At 41.1% G+C, this 21,534-nt stretch overlaps 1 protein-coding gene across 1 annotated transcript in view; it reads right to left on the minus strand.

Moving 5' to 3' along the window:
• Positions 1-2,261: 2,261 nt before the first annotated feature.
• LOC134460465 (cAMP-dependent protein kinase catalytic subunit PRKX-like) overlaps positions 2,262-21,534 on the minus strand; it is a 66,418-nt gene continuing 47,145 nt past the window's right edge. The window contains exons 2-8 of the mRNA XM_063212854.1: positions 20,216-20,384; positions 19,440-19,706; positions 16,577-16,696; positions 10,586-10,681; positions 9,299-9,356; positions 3,158-3,235; positions 2,262-2,951 (exon numbers count right to left, since the gene is read on the minus strand). Coding sequence (XP_063068924.1) covers positions 2,826-2,951; positions 3,158-3,235; positions 9,299-9,356; positions 10,586-10,681; positions 16,577-16,696; positions 19,440-19,706; positions 20,216-20,384 — 914 coding nt within the window. The 3' untranslated portion in view covers positions 2,262-2,825. The remainder of the gene's footprint in view (positions 2,952-3,157; positions 3,236-9,298; positions 9,357-10,585; positions 10,682-16,576; positions 16,697-19,439; positions 19,707-20,215; positions 20,385-21,534) is intronic.

A 21,534-nucleotide genomic window follows, 5' to 3' on the forward strand; every position in this document is an offset into this window, starting at 1 on the left:
TTTTCACATTTCAATAAAATAGCAAACACACGGCAATACAGATAGATGAACACACACACACACACACACACACACACACACACACACACACACACACACACACACACACACACACACACACACACACACACACACACACACACACACAACTGAATCGGATATTCGTAACTTCCCTGTATTCAATCGTAATTTCATGTATCTTACATTCACACAATACTAACATATACTGTTTATTCAATATTAACATATAGATGCTAACGTAAATGTGATATCATCCCGACTGTATGATCCTGTATTTAGAGCATTATCACATTTGTCATCAACAGCCTCTTTAAAAGATGGTAGGAAGCACAGATCATTCTCTGTGTTAACGAGAACATTTAATTGGCTACGTTTACATGATGGTTTTAATTCTGAATTATTAATAGTTCCGTCGAGTTTACTTTTGATCTTTCCTTTAATTCCGAATTAAGAGGTGTTTACATGGCGTTTTCAAAGCAGAAATAAGATTTATTCAGAATTAAAGTCAGTTAATTCCGAATTAAATGTCTCATGTAAACGTAGCAAGTATTGGCTAATAAAACATGTGTTATCCAACATGAAATAGAACCGGTAGACTACACATAATCTGCAACATGATTAACGGCAACATGAGAAGACATGCAATATTTTAGGATACAGGACCTACATTTTTTTTTTACTGGGAATAGGGGGTAGTGCAACTAGTGCTATAACTTCCTCAATCTACATCAAGATTCACCAATTTTAGGGAATTACATAGTCTGAACCCTGGTAATATTTCACTCAAATGACTCAATGTTGCTTGAACAATGCAACATTAATTGATCTTCAGTGTTCTTTAAAATTGCATTTACAGCTTTGAATATGTAGGTTAAGTTTTAAAAAGCCCTCTATTAAGACCTAACATTTCACAACTAGACTAGTTGTAAAACTGATGGGTGTAACTTTACCTGTGTAGAAACAAACATTGGCTGTTGCTATATTGCCTACAATCCACTAAGTATTTTGTGAACCTGTTTACTTGCACGCAAACATATACTGTACTGTAACAGACACTCCATACGTCAATTCCCAACAAAAATCTATCTTGAAATGCATATCCATGTGCACACACATTTGATATGTGTACCAAAATCACAGTAGAACCCCTTCCTGTGTAATCATAAAACATTGAAAGGTAGTTGTCATATCACTTTCTTTTGGTTTCAAAGACTAGCAATATGAAAAAAATCAAAACACTTGTAGACATCTGCAGTGTGCTTGTTTTGTGGAACAACAGTGTCCTTCAAATACAGTAGCCACGTTATCAGCAGGAAAGAAAATCACACAGTGCAACCAATGGTCTTGAAAAGCTCTTGCCAAACATCTAAGCAAATTACCGAAAGTATACAGTAGTCTCTGCATTGTCCAGTCTGTGGTAACACTTTATAATAATGGATGCAAAAACACCATTATAAAGACTTAATAAATAATTAACTATTGATCAACAAAACATTAACAACTGTTTGTAAATGACTAGGAAATATTAACTGTTTGTAAAGGACTAGGAAATGTTATGTTAATATCTTATATTTATCAAACATTTACAAATTGCTTGTAAATGAATAAAATACTCTGTTATAAGGTATGTAAAATCTTGTATATATTATTTGTAGATATTTTATAAAGCATTAATAAAACTTAGTTAATGATAAAAAAACATTTGTTAATGTTTTGTTCATCATTAGTAAATTATTTACTAAGTCTTTACTAAGCAGACATTATTATAAAGTGTTACCGAAGCTTCCTCAGGTGATGATGGTCTTCAGGCAAGCTTAACTTTCTCATGCCAGTACCTCTAATGGCGACAGCTAAACCCTGGAAAGGCCCCCGGATGCCTGGAGTGTTTAGAGTGGGGCGGCCTGTAAAAAATAAAAGAGGCTCATCTCCACAACTCTTTAGTGGAGCTCATTACTTTTAAATAGGTCTAGAAAAGTCCACTTACGTCTATTGTATGTAACCAGAGGCCAAAAGATCAGACCACTTAAAAAAGACCGCAGACAAACAAGAGGTGGCCTGAATAATGGAGTATGTGTGCTACCGAAAACACAGAAACGAATCATCGACAAAAACAATCGATTGGACAAACTCAAATGTGCGGTGACAGTAAAAGTCCTTTGACTGAAAGGAGTTCCGTCACTCACAGTAGCCGTAACGTCATGCTATTACATTGGATGCATTCAAACGATGCAAGAAAGCAGTCATTGTTTAGGTTTAATCAATTTGATAAACAATCTACAACCTGTACACTAGATACCATCTTTAGGCATTTGACATCCAGTGTCATTTGTGAAGGGTAAGTATCACTTCTTTGTCAGTAGCCAAACACTATGTGTAGACAAAGGGGAGGCCGTTGCCTCACTATTACTCTAAGGAAGACAAAAAAGAGAAGCTCTTGGCCTTACCCAGAGGCGATTCAAGGGTCACCTGGGGCCCCAAGCAAAAAACTGAAGCCATGAATGAACATTTGAACCAAAATCACCACTTGTTTAAAGTGTGAGTTGTTGTTCACTCACAATAGTGGCTTGGGGGCCCCACGCGGCTTCCTGACTAGCCTGGTGACAAGATGCGCCTCTGCCCTCACCTACTCTGAAAAGAAAAACAGACCACAATCTGCATCAGCAAACCACGTTTGTTTCCGTAGCCTCTCAAACTAACTGCATGGATTTTTCTGCGGACTTCTGAACAGCACAAACCACTCCATCTTTTTTTCTTCAGCTTGGGTACCATGAAGCAGCACTACATTGCAGTAATGGAAGGGCATTTCAAAAGTTTTTGAATGTCTCTAGGTCCTTTGGAGATACAGGAGGGTCCTTCCTTCGTTTCTCGTCAGGGTAGGCGTCAAAGTTGGACGTGTCTCCTTCATGGGTGACTTTGGGAACAATGGGCGGCTGAGAGATTCAAGAAAGAAAAACAGGAGGTCAGATACAGTGTGCACTACTGGCACCACACCAAATAAGCAGTACTTTGTTGCTGTCCTGTATTAGAAACAAACACATGAGTTCCTTGGGAAATTACATTCAAATTGCAGTACTACAACAACAATCACTAGGCAGCATTTGAAATACAAAGTACTTTTAGAAAAACTGAGATTCACCTTCAGTCTTCTTTGTGGCACAACATCCCAGTCAACAGGTTTGAACCATCTATGTTTTTTCACATCTTCAGCTCCATTCTGTAAAGACACGATTAGTCAGATATTAATTTTTAAAATCGTATAATATACTCACTTGTTAAGCAGTTAGACTATGTCACACTCGCGGTATAAACCAATCTTTTGTCATTCCAGTGTGCTTAGTAAAACGTTTGTGGGTTGAACATGTAAAAACATGGGTCTCTCTTCCTTCTGTTTGTCTACAGTAAGCCTGCTGTACTGGTGGTTTACTGTCTGTAGTTCTTACATGGGAAAGAGGAAAGAGCTTTCCTTTTCCTCCTGGCCTATGTCTGGCCATGAAAGATTTTGAGTTGCCACCCGTCACTAGCACCAGCACATTTGCCAAATCCACATCGAAATACCGCATTTTAAAGTCTTTTTTTCAGCCTTAAAATATTTCTTCTAAAATTGTTCCAGTGGTTCTTTTAGGCCTTGACTGAAGAGGGACGGAGTGGGGGTGGAGGAGGAAACCAACTGGAGGCGGGCCGTTCAGGTTTCCCTCTCACACCAGACAGTTTGTTGCGGGAGAGGTCCAGTATGCGAAATCAAATGCCAGCTTACTGCAGCGGCTCATGGCAGTCTCTGTCAGCGGTAGCAAGGGCTGTAAACGATATACTCAACTTACGATTCCGTTCGTATCATGATTTTTGACCTACGGTTCAATACATCCCATGATTTTGTTTAAAAAAAAAACGTTTGAAAATAATAATGATAATGATTTGATGATTTTCATATTGTGGGTTTTTTTCTGGACTGAAGGGTAACAGAACTTTGAGAGGGCGTATCACGATACTGGCTTATGGCATCGCAATACAGTATCATGACTGCGTATCGCAATTTCTCGATTCGATACAATATCGTTATAGCCCTAGTGATAGGATAAAAGAAGCCCTGTTTCCCATTGATATCCATATGATAAACACAATGATTCATTGCTGCCAACATGGCAAATATCATAATAAAAAAATCATACAGAAATAGCAAGTTCAAAAGCTCGGAGGAAGAGGGTACAAGGAGGGAGGCAGAATCTGGCCACGACTGATCATGAAAACTTCAAAGCTATTCCTCCTATCACTACTGCATGCAATTGTGTATGGTAGTCAAGTGAATGGTCATATTTTTTCAATCTGTTGAGGTATCGCTGTGTCAATACATAGATACAAACATACAATAACCTGTTTGACATAGAACATACATGGATATTCCTTCAACGGGACAACCCTCACCACTCGTTCAAGCCAGTGCAGAAAAAAAGATTTCCAAGTTGCAGTGTGGACCAGAGCACAGCTCCCCCCTCCCTACCATCCCTGCAGAGAAGCTCAGTGTAAATGAGGCCTTCAACATGTTACATAATGAAAGGCACTTCAGGACTTGCTCTGCCAACCTCCATGGGCAACAACCAGAGAGAATACAATAAAATACAATAAAATTAATGTACCATCTCTTCTACAACTACACAAAGCAATTTAGGAGGAATGGGCTTTTCTCTCTTCAGTGCTTTGTGAGAGACAAATCCACTTCTAACATCAGGCGACCAAAGACAGAACATATTTGATATTACTTTAACCATTTCAATAACGGCAATCTAAGCAAAAGTACCTGACAAGCATCATCATCTGTTTTAAAGAATCAATGTTGCTGTACAGACAACAATATCACAATGAAAAACAAAACTGTGGGCATGTGGAGCAGATGAATGTGTTAAGGGTGCGTGCACACAGTAGCTGAAACAATCTATTTGCACCATGAGTTGCCTAAACCTAAGGGAGTAACCTTTACATTACAGGGAAAAATGTCTTCACATGGCCCGCGGATTGACCACTTAACACCACCGGTGATCCAATTCACTCTTACTCCCCAACACTACATAAAATGTACATGGCATGACGGCACAAACCAACAGGTTCTGTAGGTTCCCAATGGCAAGGACGAATTAACCTGGTTCTCACGCAGATGGATATTCATCCTCGTGCGAGCTCACAAAGTGTAACGAAGATGCACAAAGCACTAAGGGTCTGTGCGAGAGCCAGGCTAAGGAAGAATGGCTACAAGCGGTCATTTATCCCATCTGCTGTGGCTATTCTAAACAAAGAACTGTAACAGAGAGTAGATAAGCTCTATGTGCTCCTCAATAGTCTTTATGCTGTGGTATTCTGTTCATTTTAAATTTTATACAGTAACACAGTGCATCGTAACTCAGTGTAGAGAGCTTTGTGTGCTCCTCTTAGCAGTAATATGGTAAAATGTAAATGGTTTTTAATATTTAATTGAGTGACATGGATAGAATAATGGGATTTAACATTATTCCACAGATTTTATCTGATCATCTACATATACAGTTTGTATATCTATTTTTTTTTTATATTGCTGACTGTGATGTGTGTTTGTCTTGTGTGTCTTTGTGCGACCACCAAAGCTAATTTTCCATTTCATGTAAGTTTAATGGACAACAAAGGAGTCAAAGTCTAAGTAAGTCTAGAGACATAACAATTTATATGGATCTGGTTGGCTATCTGCCACCTCCGTGCATGGCTCACAGAGATCGGAGGTGTTAAGAGTGCCGCTCCACAGCAATCTGTGTCAACACAGCTGCTATCTCACTGACTAACACTGTACTGTATGCACACTTAGATCACCTCTCTGAGAAAGCACTGGATTGCCCTGCGCTGGCCTGGAGAGAACTTCCTAAAGGCATGATAAACCAACACAGAGACAGACACAAACAAGAGCTTCAGCACCAGATGTTGCAGAGACTCCCTCTCTGCCCGGAGAAGCAGCAGCACTTTCTCCACTTCGCATGCCATGGCTCATGTCCAGGAGTAGACTAGCGCTACAGTTAACTTTTAAGAGTGTGGGTTTTTGAACATTCTATAAAAGAATGTGTTTTATAACAATGCAAGATTCTAGAATTCCAAATTGTATTGTATGGCACCCAGAATTCTATAGAATTTTCACTGCCCGAACATTCCCGTCACACTGGTGTGACAATACACCTTTAAAGGTTCTGTTGAGCTTATATATACGTAGACATAATAAAGTAAGTAAAGAGACGTGACTATAATTGTGTGTATTATACAACACTCAAACACAATTGCGAACCAATTTGTGGCAGAGCTACTACACTGAAAATACACACAGGAATTCAAATAATTTCTATTGCCGCATAAAACATAATGACACAGTGCTGTGCATACACCCACCTCAAACTGCTGGCTTGAAAATTAGAAGTGAGACACAAAGTCTTTTCAATGTTGTACATTTCATTCACACATGGCGAACACAAGACAGTCATGACCCACAAGCGTCAGTTCTTACAATTTGCCTTATGATTTCAAACCAAATTAACATACTGAGGAGTTACACTTTCATTCAGAATTTCGATCTATCCTGGACAAGGCCATACAATCTCCTGCTGACTAGAAATAACTTTTTTCCCCCGACATATGTTTCCCTTCCTGAGAATGAGAGCACCTACTGCAGAATGCTGAAATATTGCATTGGAGTTTATATGTCCCCTAAACCATTAAACACCACAGTTCATGCAACATCATTCAATCCCATGTACACGTTGTATGCAATATTATTATGAATTATTATGCCATGGGAAATGTGTTTCTGTTTGATTTATTTACATATTTTCCTCACACAAAACAGTATAAAGACATTGAAGAACAATGTGTACAGCAAAAACAAAAGCAATATACCAGAAAAGATGAAACAGACAAAAACACCAAACAAGGGTGAAAAAAACAAACAAACAAAAAAACAAAGCAAAACAATGAGGGGAGGATGGGAAACGTTTGTTATGGGTCGGGAAGTGTGTTTTGTTTCGATATATAATTTAACAAAATGATTGAATAGCAAGCTGAGAAGTGGCCTCAGGTAGACTCTGGGGAGAGTGGGGGCCCTAGGTAGTACCATCTGGGCTGGCCAATGCCTCACTTTAGAATAGGGACCCTTATTCCACATCTGATTTCATACTGTTCAGGGTTTGTTCACACAGTGTGTCGGGAGCTTATACACAATGTATTCTGGCACTTACTACTTACTAATAGATAGAAATATAGGCTTACAGGTCCTTACTAAGGTTATATTAGTAATAAATCCCTAATTGTGCATGAACAAGACTTTTGCGAATACATGCCTAACAAATGCTGGATTTTGCTTAGTACATGTCTCTGACGCCAAGTTATGTATACAGGCATTAACATTGTACTGTATGTGTTAGTGCTTATAGATGTAACGCTAAAATGAAGTGTTACCGAAATCTCAAATGTAGTACTCCTGCACAGAAAATCTTTTTTCCTTCACAAGAGACATTGTGGCTTGCTTCAAATGAAGCCTATGCTTCGTTTGATCCATGCACAGGTTTGGAGACATCAAGCTGAGAAGGACACAAGGCTCTTGGACAGGTCTTGGACAGGTCTCTTGCACAGAGCTGAGAGGAACGGAGAGCCGGGTGAGAACACACTGACCTCTGACCAGGAGTCGAGTTAACACACACACCCTCTCAGCTGGGTCACCGAGTCGGAGGTGAGGCCACAAGAAAAAAAAACATCCGATGTAACGGGCTTGCCTTCTTCACAAGGACTGTGCCCACTCTGTCTCACTTCTGAGATATATGCAGCCATAGCAGAAGAGTTGGTAGACCGCTACTAGTATCCCTCAAAACCAATTGGTGCTCTTGGAAGGGGTGGAATTTTCAAAAAAAACTGAAGGAAATCTTCCAGATATACAGCCATGTTAATTTTTCTGTTTCAGAAACCCTGATGCACCAAATCCCAGACGGCCAGATAGGACTGACTGAAGACGTCTCCATTGAGTACCAGAGAGTTAAATGTACTTGACCCGACTGGTACTTAGGGCTCATTAATGGCCACCATAAAACACATCAGAGGGGGCTTCTGGACATGCAGCGACACACCCCCACCTCATAAATCTCCTCTGACTCAGCTGGCGGCTCAGTCAGCTCCAAAATGCACAAACATTTGGAAAACAACACTCCCCAGGCCACTCAGCGTTCACACTGAGCAAGCGTGGTAAGTGGGAGATGAGAGAGGGAAAGTGCTTTGAAATGGTTGGAAACATATCAGTTGGGTGCTGTTTAGGGGCCATGGCCGAAGCAGAGGTGAAAGGCATTAGTGCAGTGTTTGTGCAGGGCCGGTTTAAGATGGCCTGAGGCCATCCTTCTACAGGTTTCTGTGGGCCCCCTGACAGGTGGGGGGGCCCTAGGCTGCAGCCATATCTACCCTGTGCCTTAAAGGGACACTGTGTGAGATTTTTAGTTGTTTATTTCCAGAATTCATGCTGCCCATTCACTAATGTTACCTTTTTCATGAATACTTACCACCACCATCAAATTCTAAATATTCATTATGACTGGAAAAATTGCACTTTTCTTACATAAAAAGGGGGATCTTCTCCATGGTCCGCCATTTTGAATTTCCAGAAATAGCCATTTTCAGCTGCAAAAATGACTTTACTTGGGCCATACTAGAAAATATGAGTTTATTACTTAGTAAACTTTCATAAAAAGATAAAATTTGGCAATAGGCAACCCAGTTTCAATTATCAGAATAGTTGCAGTACCTTTTTTGACCATTTCCTGCACAGTGTACCTTTAAGGAGCACTTCTGCCAATGTCAATATGCTGTTGTATTGCTCACGTTACCCTTGACTAGTCAGTGCCCGGTGATGCTGCATTTTTCGGCACAGATCTTTTTCCGAGATCTGAGCTACCGGTATTCTAATGGGGGCAGCCTTTGTTTACATTAAAAACCTTCTTAACATAGGCCTACTCCAAATCTTATCCCAAAAGGTATCGCTGTTTGCTAGTTGTCTGCTGATGTTGCAGAACCTTTTGGATGTTATAGGGAATAAATCAAGATGGGTTTTTTTATGTAAACAAACTCTGCCCCCATTACAATGACCAGGATCTCGGAAAAAGGCTGAAGCAAAAAAAAAACCTCTCAGTAACTGACAAGTCCAGGGTAGTGTGAGCATTACTGCATGTCGAAGTTGGCTGAAGTTATCCTTTAATGCGGCCGTGGGTGTGTGTTTGGTTTTGAGCAGCAGGCCACTCACCCTCAGGTTTCCCAGTCGTTTGGTTTTGTCAACCATGAGCAGCTTCTTGATGAGGTCTCTACAGAAGACAGTGGATAAAAACTAATAAATAAATACATTAGAGAAGAGGTGTCACCTCAAACCTACTATTAACTACATCACAATACATTACTTTTCACATTATAATTACATTATTATACTATTAACTACTACTCAAACTGTGCCACAGACACCATAATGTCATCTTTATCTGCATTGTTGCGCCTTAACATGAATTGAATAAGTAGAGACTGTAGAATGACATGCATCTCTGTGTCACTCTTTAAATCTTCTTTTATCCGGCACCCGGTATAATTTCAATGTTATGCAGCTTCACATGAAGTATGACACACATATTTTGTAAATACATCTTAGAAATGCCATTTGCAATACAATTAAGTAATATTCAGGGGACCTAGAGACGAGGGGTCTGTTTTGAATGTCTCTAACTTCAATATAGGCCTAAAGGCCCTTAAGGCCCTGGGAAATCCTGGTTGGTGTTCGTAGTACGGCCCTCAGAGGACTTTTACAGCCCTTGGAGGAATTTGAAATGGCCCCTTGAATAAAAAAAGGTTCCCCACCCCTGCCATAAGGGTAGTGTTCATTACATGGCCTACCAAAGCCCTTGATGCATCTATCTACAAGTACATTCTGATGGATGTGACCTCTCCGGACAAACACTGCTGCTGAGAAAGTGGCAACAGAAAGTTTCCGAGAGTATGTGCAGTTAAGCATTCTAATGCCTCCACTTAAATGTAAACAGATACAGATGTGCTCAGGTGATACTGTAAATACCTCTGGGGTAAATCATCTCACTACACACAACCTGTGGCATATGAACTGTAGGTGAACGGGCTGTATGTTGCTGTTTGAGAAATAAACTGTCTTAGATTACAGGGTCTTTTTTCTGGAGCACCACTATCCCAATTTCCCTCAAAGTTCCCCTGGTTCTGAGCACATGCTTGTAGGCCTGCGACTTGGCCCAAAACCACAGAGAAAAGGGATTTTTTTGAAGGTCACTCTCATTAAGCGCATCAGGAGGACAATAAACACAGTGCATAAGCACATTTCCATCGTCCGATAAAAACAACAACAGCCATATCTCTGGAGCTTGGGTAATGAGAAGCACACGAGACGGATCCAATTCCACTTCCTTTGGAAGTCACGCAAACATAAATAAACAGGTTAGGCAGAACTGTACTCCATGCTATATTCTGTAGCAGTTAGGGCATTTTCACCATCAGACACTCCTTTTTTGCTCTTACTTACTTGACATAGAAATCCAGATGGCGGGGACATTCCAGCTTGCCAGAAAGAACCTTTTGATAAATGCCAAAAGGGTTGTCATCAAAAAAGGGAGGGTGTCTGAAACAGAAAGCATACGGCGTAAGTTATGCCAGCATCGTTATGCAAAAGCAGGAAAACATTAATGACATTAAATGCTTTCTAAGACGGAAAGCATTGAAAGTATATTAACCATACCCATGCACATACAGTTCAAGCATCTGCCAGGAATTGAACTATCCGGTATTGTAAGAAAAGCTACCATAGAGGATATACACAGCGTGGTTGGTTGACTCACAAATGTTTCCATGGTAATCCACCAACAGGCTGCTTTTTAAATTATTGAGATTTTATAATAAAGATAAAATAATAAAATATCAGATTCCTCAGATTCTTTTTGTTATCTTTACATCAAATCAAGACTTTACTCTGGCATGGCAGTATTCAATGACAAGTGACTATAAAGAAATGACCAGCATGATGGTTATCTCCTCAACATGAATTACATTTTATATTGTTTATGTTGGAGAACTCTTCTGGAAATAATTAATTTTTAAACAAGGACAGATGAGGGGAAAAGATCAAACTAGCAGCGAAATGGGTCAAGTATTCAACCCTACCGGTAACAATTTATGGGAACTTAAAGTTTTATGGTTGACTTTTTTTATATTTCATAGTTAACGTCTTTACAGGGGGTCCAGTCGTTCCAAAAAATGAGCGTTACAAAGTTTGTTCTCATAATAAACATAAGCAACCAAATCGGTATAACGTCATAACACTTGAGCGAGCAAATTAGTTGTTACGACGTTTTTAATGAATTCCTATAGTCGAGGGTTTTCAATAGGCTACACTTGGCTTAATGGCTTTAGCAGGGGAGGGCGTCTTAACTCGCTGTGAACACCAGAGCTCTGTGGGTCTCGGAGGCCTCTCTAAATCTAGTCGGTGGGTCAGTGGGCGACAGTGTAACCGTACAAATGACTTCTACAGGATAACAAAGTCTGCGGAGGCATGCCAGAAACCGTGGAGGAGGTGAGGTGGTGGCCTGGATCTTGAGAGGACAACCCTGTCAGCTTTAGTCTCTGACATGAGGGGGGTCGAATGCCAGGACAAACTCCTGTCCAGACAGCCATTATTCAAACAGGTCCTAATGGATGGCCAAGCCAACTTCCCCAATGTTACGCAAGCCCTGAGTATTTATGTAACACCTGTGAGGAAGCCAACATGGCTCTTTCATAGACTAGAAAGGGGGGGGGGACTAGCTGAGGGGATAGGCCTATTCATCTTTCATTCCATTCAGTGTTCACACACTGGCTCTGTTTTTTATCTAAGTCTAACAAATACCTATTCCATTCCTAACGTAGCCTAACGTGCATTGTGTATGATCACCATAGAACCTCATTAATACACAGTAATAAATCTGTATGTCATTTAACAGAAGATGTGTCATGGGGGAGGGGGGGAAAGGTGTATTAGCACACATATGCTAAAGAAACACATCCATTAGGCTTCTTGCTTAGGAGCCTACTGTATACCGTACATAGTACGCCAACAACAATTTTCATGATTAAAAATGACAAAAAATCAGGACCAAAAGTTGAAAGAAAGATTTAAAAGGATGAAAAGTAGGCCTACTTTTTTTCAAGTCTACTTGTGGAAAATGAGAAGTTCCCACCCACATATGGAATGCGATGGCTAAGAGCTCAGAAATGCTTTTGACATTTACAAATAATGAGAATATACTTTGTGTTTTTGAAGCTGCATGGGAGAGAACACATGCACTGGTGTAAATTCTTGTGGGTAAGAGCAAGGGACAATAACAACTTCACGGATTCAATACACAAGCAGTGCAGAATGTTTGTCTTTCAAAGCCTACACGTCGGACGTTCCCGTGTGGATTACTTGACAGTGTCTCAACTGGGAGGTATGATAGTTTCAATGGCCAGTCATTAAAGCATTTCGCTGTATTACTGAATTGCTACTTAGCACAGTTGAATAGTAAATCTCAAAAAAGGTTTTTAGCAAAAGTTCTGAAAGTCTTGGAAACAGTGTCTGCATTCCTAGAGTTAAAAGGAGGGAAGGCATCATAGTGTTTTTACTATTGAATTTTGTCACACAACTGTTTACTAGAAAAGTTTTGGCGCAGGACTCTGGGTACTGTCAATATAAATGCCAATCTTAATGCCAAACAGTTTCATTGTGTTATCGTCCGAATGAAATGTAACAAGAAGCGAGGTGCAGCAACAGCTGAGGCAATATTAAATAAACACGCGCAATCATTCATTTCCATATTTCAATTATTGACTTGGATCTCAACTTAACTGAGAAATCATTCAGGAATTTGCACAGATATGTCAAACTATGTCAGCCTAAAATCTAAAATGATGAGCTATTCACTCAGTGACCTCCATCAGTGGTGACCCAGATGTTGAGAGCATTATGTAATGCAGAATAGGTCACGACTAAGGCAACGGCATCACATCACCTCAAGGAATAGGAGGCGTTTTTTTGGAAAAGACCTTTTCAATATCTCAAGGTGCAAGTATGAGACCTTTGACAAACCATGTTTGCCGTCATAAAGCTGTTTTCCAGCCTTTGAATGCCGGGAGACATTCGTCTTGGCTTCCCTGAACCGCGGGGGCAAAGGACATACACTTTAGGGGGGCAGGCACTTCAAAGCAACTGTGATTTATTGTGACTAGACCTGGTGGGCTGCAGTTTCTTCATACGTACATACAAGGAGCCTGGCATCCTTTATCTCCCTTTTCGCTGCGGCGCAAGAGGTCAGGGCGGTGCCTGTGTTTGCAGGGTTCAAAGCAATTAAGAGGCACCAGTGTCACGCTCAAAAATGTCTCCTGCATGTCATCCCAGCTCAAGAGCTTTGCTCGCATCCGATCGGATATCCAGCACACGCAGATAAATGCAATAACACAGAAATTACTTTTTTTTAGGGACTCTTGGAAGTTCCAGTACTAAGCACTAAGCAGCTGCTGTCACTGTCATGTCTAATACGAGAACATCTCGCGTGTGTGTGTGTGTGTGTGTGTGTGTGTGTGTGTGTGTGTGTGTGTGTGTGTGTGTGTGTGTGTGTGTGTGTGTGTGTGTGTGTGTGTGTGTGTGTGTGTGTGTGTGTGTGTGTGTGCATGCGTGCGTGCGTGCATGTGTGTGTGTGTGTGTGCATGTGTGTGTGTGTGCATGGCACAGTTAAACCATGGAAAGCCACACTTCCTTCCCTTTTTGAGTTGTGGCCAAGAAGGAGGAGCAGACGAGGAGCCAAGGATAACACTGGCTCCCTAAAGCCAGCCGCCACCGCTCGTGGGCCACCCTATGGGGAGCAGGGAATGGGGTCGGGGGCACACACAGGGCCTGTGAAAGGTACACACACGCTGACAGGGCTGGCCTGGGATCGCAAGACAGCCCGGGCATTTCCGAGGCATAGACCAGCCCTCAGGTTTACTACGATATTATGATTAGCTCCACTGTCAACTGCTCCATGTCCATTGTCTATATTACAGAAGAGATACACAATGCACAAAATACACAACTCGTTCCCTATGCGGCCGACCCGGGTTCGATTACCAGCCCGGGTCCTTTGCCGGTCCTTCCCCATCTCTCTCTGCCTACTTGCTTCCTGTCACCATCTTCACTATGCTATCACAAATAAAGTAAAAAAAAAGAAAAAAAATATATATAAAAAGAAAAAGAAAAAGATACACAATGAGTCACACCATTTAAGTCGGGGGGCGGTCTCTAAGGAAACATAGGCTACAAACAAACAAATAAAAAAACAGCAGCATCGGCCCCCTGAGGGCTGTCGGCCCCACCGGGAAAATGCCCTGTATGCCAGATTTCTGTAGCAGTCCAACCGTGCACACAGATTAGGCTGGCCGAGTCAAACGACATCAGCAGGAGTCATCGGCATGGGGCTCACTGGGGAGCGAGCGTGAGGAGGTCGCCCTTTCAAGTCACGGGGGTGAGCCAGTGGAAAAAGCCTTAATGAGATCTTCAACACACAAAGCAGACCAATAGCTTGTCCAAACAGATATACAGTAGGCTGTATGAAGAGAAGAGTGTGCGCACTTTAAAGTCGCTCAGGCTGAGTTTGTTTGCACAGGGTGTCTTCCCTTCATGCCTGTCTTGCCTTGTTGGACAGTAGAATACAGCATACAGTAGATGATGCCAAAATACCCAAGTTCTGCTGCCTTTTTTGTCAGGTTAGCAAGCATGTACTACAATGTGATATCTTTTTGAGTCAGTGACATTTCAGCAGTAGCATATGTCGAGGCGCCGCAACGACAGCCAGTGCCACTATTAAATGGATTTTTGTTTGTTTGTTTTTAGTGGACTATCTAAGGAGCATATTCATTGCAGCATATCAACCACCAATTACTAATTAATTTATGGGCATTAAATGCCGTTACTCCACTTGACGGCTGAGCCCAAAAAAAGGCATCTTTCACCCTATTACAACTTTGAAGTCACGAGTAAACATGTGATGATGAGATCCAGCTCTTCTTAATCCACTAATTGGTGCTGTTTTGAAGTATCTTGATGGCGCGGACTGTGAAATTACAGGTTTTTATTGTTTTTTACTTTCTGTGTGGGTTTATTTATGGGGATCTACCCTGAGCTGGGCTGCTCCTGAGTGCTGCCAGTAAAACAAATCCCTCTTACCTTACTCGCAATAAACATTTTACACTCGCTCACTTCTTGTAACGGAAGCCTTGTTCCTGGCTAATTATCGCTGGCGCAGAGACCGGCGCATGCATCCAAACATCCGGCGCTCATTTGAAGGAAATTAAGGTTATTTTCTGCACAGGCAGCCAAGACGAATGTAGGCCAATTTCAGACAAAATGTACCCAAATCCTTTAAGCTCCAGCTATCAAATTGCCATGAGGGGGATCACATTTGCCTCTAATATGAAACTCAGTATATAAATAGCCTGGGTGACACACGAATGACTTTGTTGCATTTCTGAAATGCTGTAATGATGCTAACTACCACAGGGCTTCAAGAATGCCACACTGCAGTCTGTGGGGCCGTGCGTTAATCATGGCACTACTAGGCCCCCTGGTGGCAGAAGCGCATATAGAACCATCAGATCAAGAACGCATTAGCATACAGTATTTCAACACCGCTGTGGGCCTACTACACCAAGGCACCTGATTTTGACCAGAACACGTGTTTGCTGCATGTGTGTCATTGGAGATTCTGAGTATAATCGTTCAATCTCAGCCATTGCGTCATGTCGCAAGAGAGACAGTATCCTTCATAAGGGACTTGTAAATTCTCCAATCTTACTAATTCCCTTTCCAGTTCATTTTAATTGCCAATTTCATTTAGTTTGAACTTCTGGACAAGCAATTGTAGTGATATAATAAAGACTAATACGGCCATGTTGCGTAGGACGTCACACTCGACACAGACGTTGACACTTGAGCCTTAAACCTCTGAATAGGGCCTCCTCTCTGTCCAGACCACCACAGTGTGTCTGACTTGGCAAGTCACCACTGGATGGATATCAAGGCAAACTATCCACCAGGCAGTGCTGCTTTAGCTTTAGCGCCGCTGTCTGAGAGGTTTCCGGACCTTTCTCATCATGAATGACTAAATGACTGTACCATATTGTGGATGTCTGCCCTACTACTGGGAAAGACTCACCGAACATCTACTTCAGCCCCTTTAGGTGATGGACGATACAATACATATTTGAAAAATGTGAAAAATGTGGCTTGGTATACATTGCATACAGGTACAGTTGGATGGATTATACTGTAAAACAAACAAGATGCCAAACAAGAGCCAAAGGGATGAAAATTGTTGCCATTGTCGTTGTTTTGCTTTCCAAATATTTAACTCTGCCTTACTGTATATATTACATATTCTAATTTGCCAAACCATTGAAGTATTATCCACTGTAGTAATTATACATGCATGTGGAGGTATATCAAATACACTGCAGTCAATCGGTAGCTTACCCAGAGAGCATCTCGAAGATGAGCACTCCTAGAGCCCACCAGTCCACTGCCGTGCCGTGTCCTTTCCCCTGGATCACCTCGGGAGCCAGGTACTCTGGTGTACCACACAGGGTCCAGGTTCTACTTCCATGGGGAGGGAAAGAAGAGGAAGAAGTAGGTTAAAGGGACACTGTGCAGGAAATGGTCAAAAAAGGTATTGCAACTATGATGCTCATTGAAACTGGGCTGCCTATTGCCAAATTTGATCTTTTCATGAAAGTTAACTAAATAATAAACTATTATTTTCGAGTATGGCCCAAGTAGAGTCATTTTTGCAGCTAAAAATGACTATTTCTGGAAATTCAAAATGTCGGACCATGGAGAAGATCCCCTTTTTCATGTATGAAAATTGCAATTTTTTCTGTCATAATGAATACTTAGAATTTGATGGTGGTGGTAAGTATTCATGTAAAAGGTGACATTAGTGAATGGGTAGCATGAATTCTGGAAATAAACAACTAAAAATCTCACACAGTGTCCCTTTAAAGCCTGCACATCCAAAAGCATTTGACCTGGGACAACCTAATGACAAGATCAAAAAATGAAAGAAGTCCTCTTCAACCAGGATTTTTCGGCTCCTACTTTTTTTAGCGTAAAGTTTCGGGTGAAAACCCTTCTTCAGACGTTCACCCGAAACGTTACATCAAAAATAAAAATCCTGGTTGAATAGGACGTTTTTCAGTTTATTATCTTGTCATTTGGTTGTCCCGCTCCCAGGTAAGACCTCTCTGGATGTGCAGGCTTTAAAGGGACACTGTGCAGGAAATAGTCATTTTTACAGCTAAAATTGGCTATTTTTGGAAATTCAAAATGGCCGACCATGGAGAAGATCCCCCTTTTCATGTATGAAAAGTGCAATTTTTCCAGTCATAATGAATACTTAGAATTTGATGCTGGTGGTAAGTATTCATGAAAAAGGTAACATTAGTGAATGGGCAGCATGAATTCTGGAAATTAACAACTAAAAATCTCACACAGTGTCCCTTTAACCTACTAAAAGGGAAATAAAAAACCTGTTAACCAGTTCCAACATGTTGCCTGCCCTGCATCAGGCAACCTACACTGTTAAAGACACACAATTACATGCAGCACTGTTCACGTAGACAAAGCCATCTGCAGAATATACTGTACGTCATTAAAAAGTCTTTATATGCCCACTCATCTGGAGAGATTATTTATATAGGGCAAATAATAGACTAACGATACTGTTAATTTCCCAACTGGCTGTCAGAAATGTGAGTTAGTCAGGCCTGCAGCCACTGGGTGGAGCTAGCGATGCACTGAACACATTGTTCCATTACACTAACTAACTCTGTGAGTCATTCCTCCCATCTATTAACAGATGTTGGATTGTAGGACAGTGTGAACAGCATTAAATGCTAAAATAAACGATGGCGATAAATACTTGTCTTCATCAGTGAGAGAAAATTACAGCTTATGATCAACTGGTGACTCAACTGCTTCATAAATATACTGCATTTGTCATCACAGCCACACACTGTCTTCCATGACTAAAGTAATGGAGGTGTTGGGTTTGGTCTCTACACTATGAAAGACAGTTTTATTACTAGAAATTGGTAAAGTACACTTGGAAGGGTTATCTCACTGAGTGCAAGGCAAAAGTTCTGAACTGACAGCCACAACTGTAGCACTGAGAAATGTACCAGACACTTGTGTGATCTGTAATTACAGCACATTCATTTTGAAAAGCCTTAAAGGGGAACTTCTGCCAATTTCAATATGCTGTTGTATTGCCCACACCACCCCTGACTTGTCAGTACCCGGTGATGCTGCCTTTTTCGGCTCCCTTTCCGAGATCTGAGCTATTCTAATGGGGGCAGACTTTGTTTACATTGTTACATCTTCTTAACTTACAACCTAGGCCTACTCCAAATATCATCCCAAAAGGTATTGCTGTTTGCTAGTTGTCTGCTGATGTTGCATAGCCTTTTGGATGTTATTGGGATTTTTTTTTTTTTTTAAATGTAAACAAACTCTGCCCCTATTACAATGGCCAGGATCTCGGAAAAGGCTGGAGAAAAAAACATATTCTCAGGTACTGACAAGTCCAGGGTAGTGTGAGCATTACAACTGCATGTCAAAATTGGCTGAAGTTCAAAGATCCTTAATGCACACTCATGTATATCAATGAAGCTTTTGTAATTTTCTTATTTCTAAGTAAAAGGCAACATGGATTGAGCCTAAGGTAAGTGTTGTGTCGGGCAGCCATGGCTTAGTGGTTAAGGAGGTGGACTTTAGGTTGTTGGTTCGAATCCCACCCTTCCACATCCTATCTCACTCCATAGCTGAGGTGAACTTGAGCAAAGCGCCTAACCCTACCCTACTCTAGGGACTGTAACTAATATCCTGTACTTAAGAAAGCAACTGGAACAGCCATGGCTTAGTTGGCTGGGCACTGGACAGCTACGCGGGCGACCCGGGTTTGATTCCCGACCCGGGTCATTTCCCAATCCTCCCCTGTCTCTCTGTCCCACTCTTCACTGTCCTGTCTAAATAAAGTTGAGCCCCCATCCCCCAAAAAAGAAAGGAACTGCCTCTTTTCCGCTGCCGTTTTTTTGGGTAGGCATACGGCTCGACACAGCGCGACTTGGCCGCAACTATTTGCTTTTCGATTGGGCACAACACAGCTCAATCGAAGAGCAAAAACTGCCGTCTGAGTCACGCTGTGTCGAGCTGTAGGCCTACCAGAAAAGCGGCAGTGGAAAAGAAGCACATGTCGCTTTGGAGAAATGCGTCAGCTAAGTGTTATGTAATGTACATGTAATGTAATGTAAAAGCCTTGATTTAGCCGCCCATACTGTACCTGTCCACACAAAGCTTTTTGGCAAAGCCGAAGTCGGTGAGCTTGATGTGTCCCTCACAGTCCATCAGTATATTCTCTGGTTTCAAGTCTCTGTATACAATGTCCTTGGTATGCATATACTCTATGGCGCACACTATTTCCGCTGAGTAGAAGAGCCCCGTGTTGTTGTTGAACTTGCCCTTGCTACGTAGAAAACTGAACAGCTCTCCCCCAGGCATGTACTCCAACAGCATGTAAAGGCAGCGGTCATCGTGATGCGTCCAATAACTAAAGAGTTGAAATAACACAATATGTTCAATAAAGATTCAGAGCGCTTTCATCGTGCATTACATACATTTGTAAAGCATCATGGAAGAAATTTCTGTAAAGACCGTAGAATTTCACAACCTATTTCAGAAGGACTTATAGTAAAGCAATAAAACGATAAAGTCGTAAAGCACACCTAGATCAAAACATGCTTTGGCAATATGTTGCATCAGCTGATTTTCCCCCTTTTGTTTGCAATCTCTCAAGAGGGATAACCACACCAGCTGTTCAGGTTTTCTGTCCTGCTTACTGACAAAAAGATTTTCAGTATGTTGACAAGGCAGAGGAATTGTGAGTACATGCATACTGCAAATGGTGTGTGATGTTGAACTCATTTTCAGTACTGAGGTTTGCTACAAGCATTGCACAAAAAAAATTAAACAGAAAATCTGTTTACTGTTTGCTCGCCAGATCGTGTATGTAGCGGCAAGAAGCATCTATTGATAACAGGTAATCATCAGATGACTTACAGCCGGACGATGAAGGGATGGTTCAACTCCAGGAGAACTTCCTTTTCATTATGGGCATGTTGTTCTTGTTTTAACCGTATCACGTCTGCGATCTTCATGGACTTCAGTGCATAGTAACTCTTTGTTCTCCTGTCTCTGACGAGGACCACCCGGCCAAATGTGCCCGTCCCTACAGGCAATGGATACAAGAACATACAGTGACATGCATCATATAAATATGCAAAAAATATCAGTTAACTTAGATGTACAGTAACACATATGACAAATGATTCGCTAAAACTATTTCATAAATTACTTTACCTTTAAAAAATGAAGGCAATATTGGCTATATTCGTTGTTATAAGAAAACTTATACACAGTATGTTATGCCTTGTATTTGAGAACATGGAAAAGCAACTGCTGTGAACCCCTCACACACATCTCACAAAAACAGTCCAGATGTAAACATCTCAGCTAATGCTAATAAAGAATGAGTTTAAATCCCGGCAGTAGTCTAACACAAGTGACAAGAAAAGCACTGGAGCTGCATATCAACTGCAGCCACTCACTGTATCATGGGAATGGAGTTGGCACATTGGGATATCTATGAGCACCTTGGAAGCTGTTTGCACATATATGGGTATATTTGAAAACGCATTGGTTTTGGCCTCGCGTATACACGTCAATGGGGTTTTAGCGTGCACATTTAATAAATCTGGTTCTAAAAATATCCCATTTAGGGCCCTGCTGGGGCTAATGGTAGGGCACTCGTTTGCTATGCGGCTGACCCAGTTTCGATATATCCCATTTAGAGGGCTAAAACGCACCCTAATAATAATAATAATAATATAATAATAATTGTATTTGTATAGCACTGTGTCATACAAGGCATGTAACTCAAAGTGCTTAACAAATGAAAAAAAAAACATTGTTAGAGATAGATTTAAAAGGAGAGGTATAGAGGAGAGGCAGAAAAAGCAGGAAGGCAGAGGAAGAAGAGATAGACAGAGAATGTAGAGTCATAAGGTCAACGTAGGATAGGACCAGGATTCTTAGATGACCCTGTCACAATGGAGATTTTCTTTTTATCCACATGTCACGTTTACACCTAAACGGATTAAAAAATATCTGGATTTAAACATATCCGTATACATGTAACCAGGACCTTAGGTGCTGCTTACATGCGGATAAAAATGTAAACTCCATTGTTACTGGTGGTTTTTAGTCCCCTAAATGGGATATTTTTAAATGTGCATTCTAAAACTCAGTATAAATTTACACAAGAGGCCAAAACGTGTTTTTAAAAACATATGTATACATGTAAACAGCTTCTTAAAAAC

This window comes from Engraulis encrasicolus, chromosome 13 (genome assembly GCF_034702125.1).
Source record: "Engraulis encrasicolus isolate BLACKSEA-1 chromosome 13, IST_EnEncr_1.0, whole genome shotgun sequence".
NCBI classification, from domain to species: domain Eukaryota; kingdom Metazoa; phylum Chordata; class Actinopteri; order Clupeiformes; family Engraulidae; genus Engraulis; species Engraulis encrasicolus.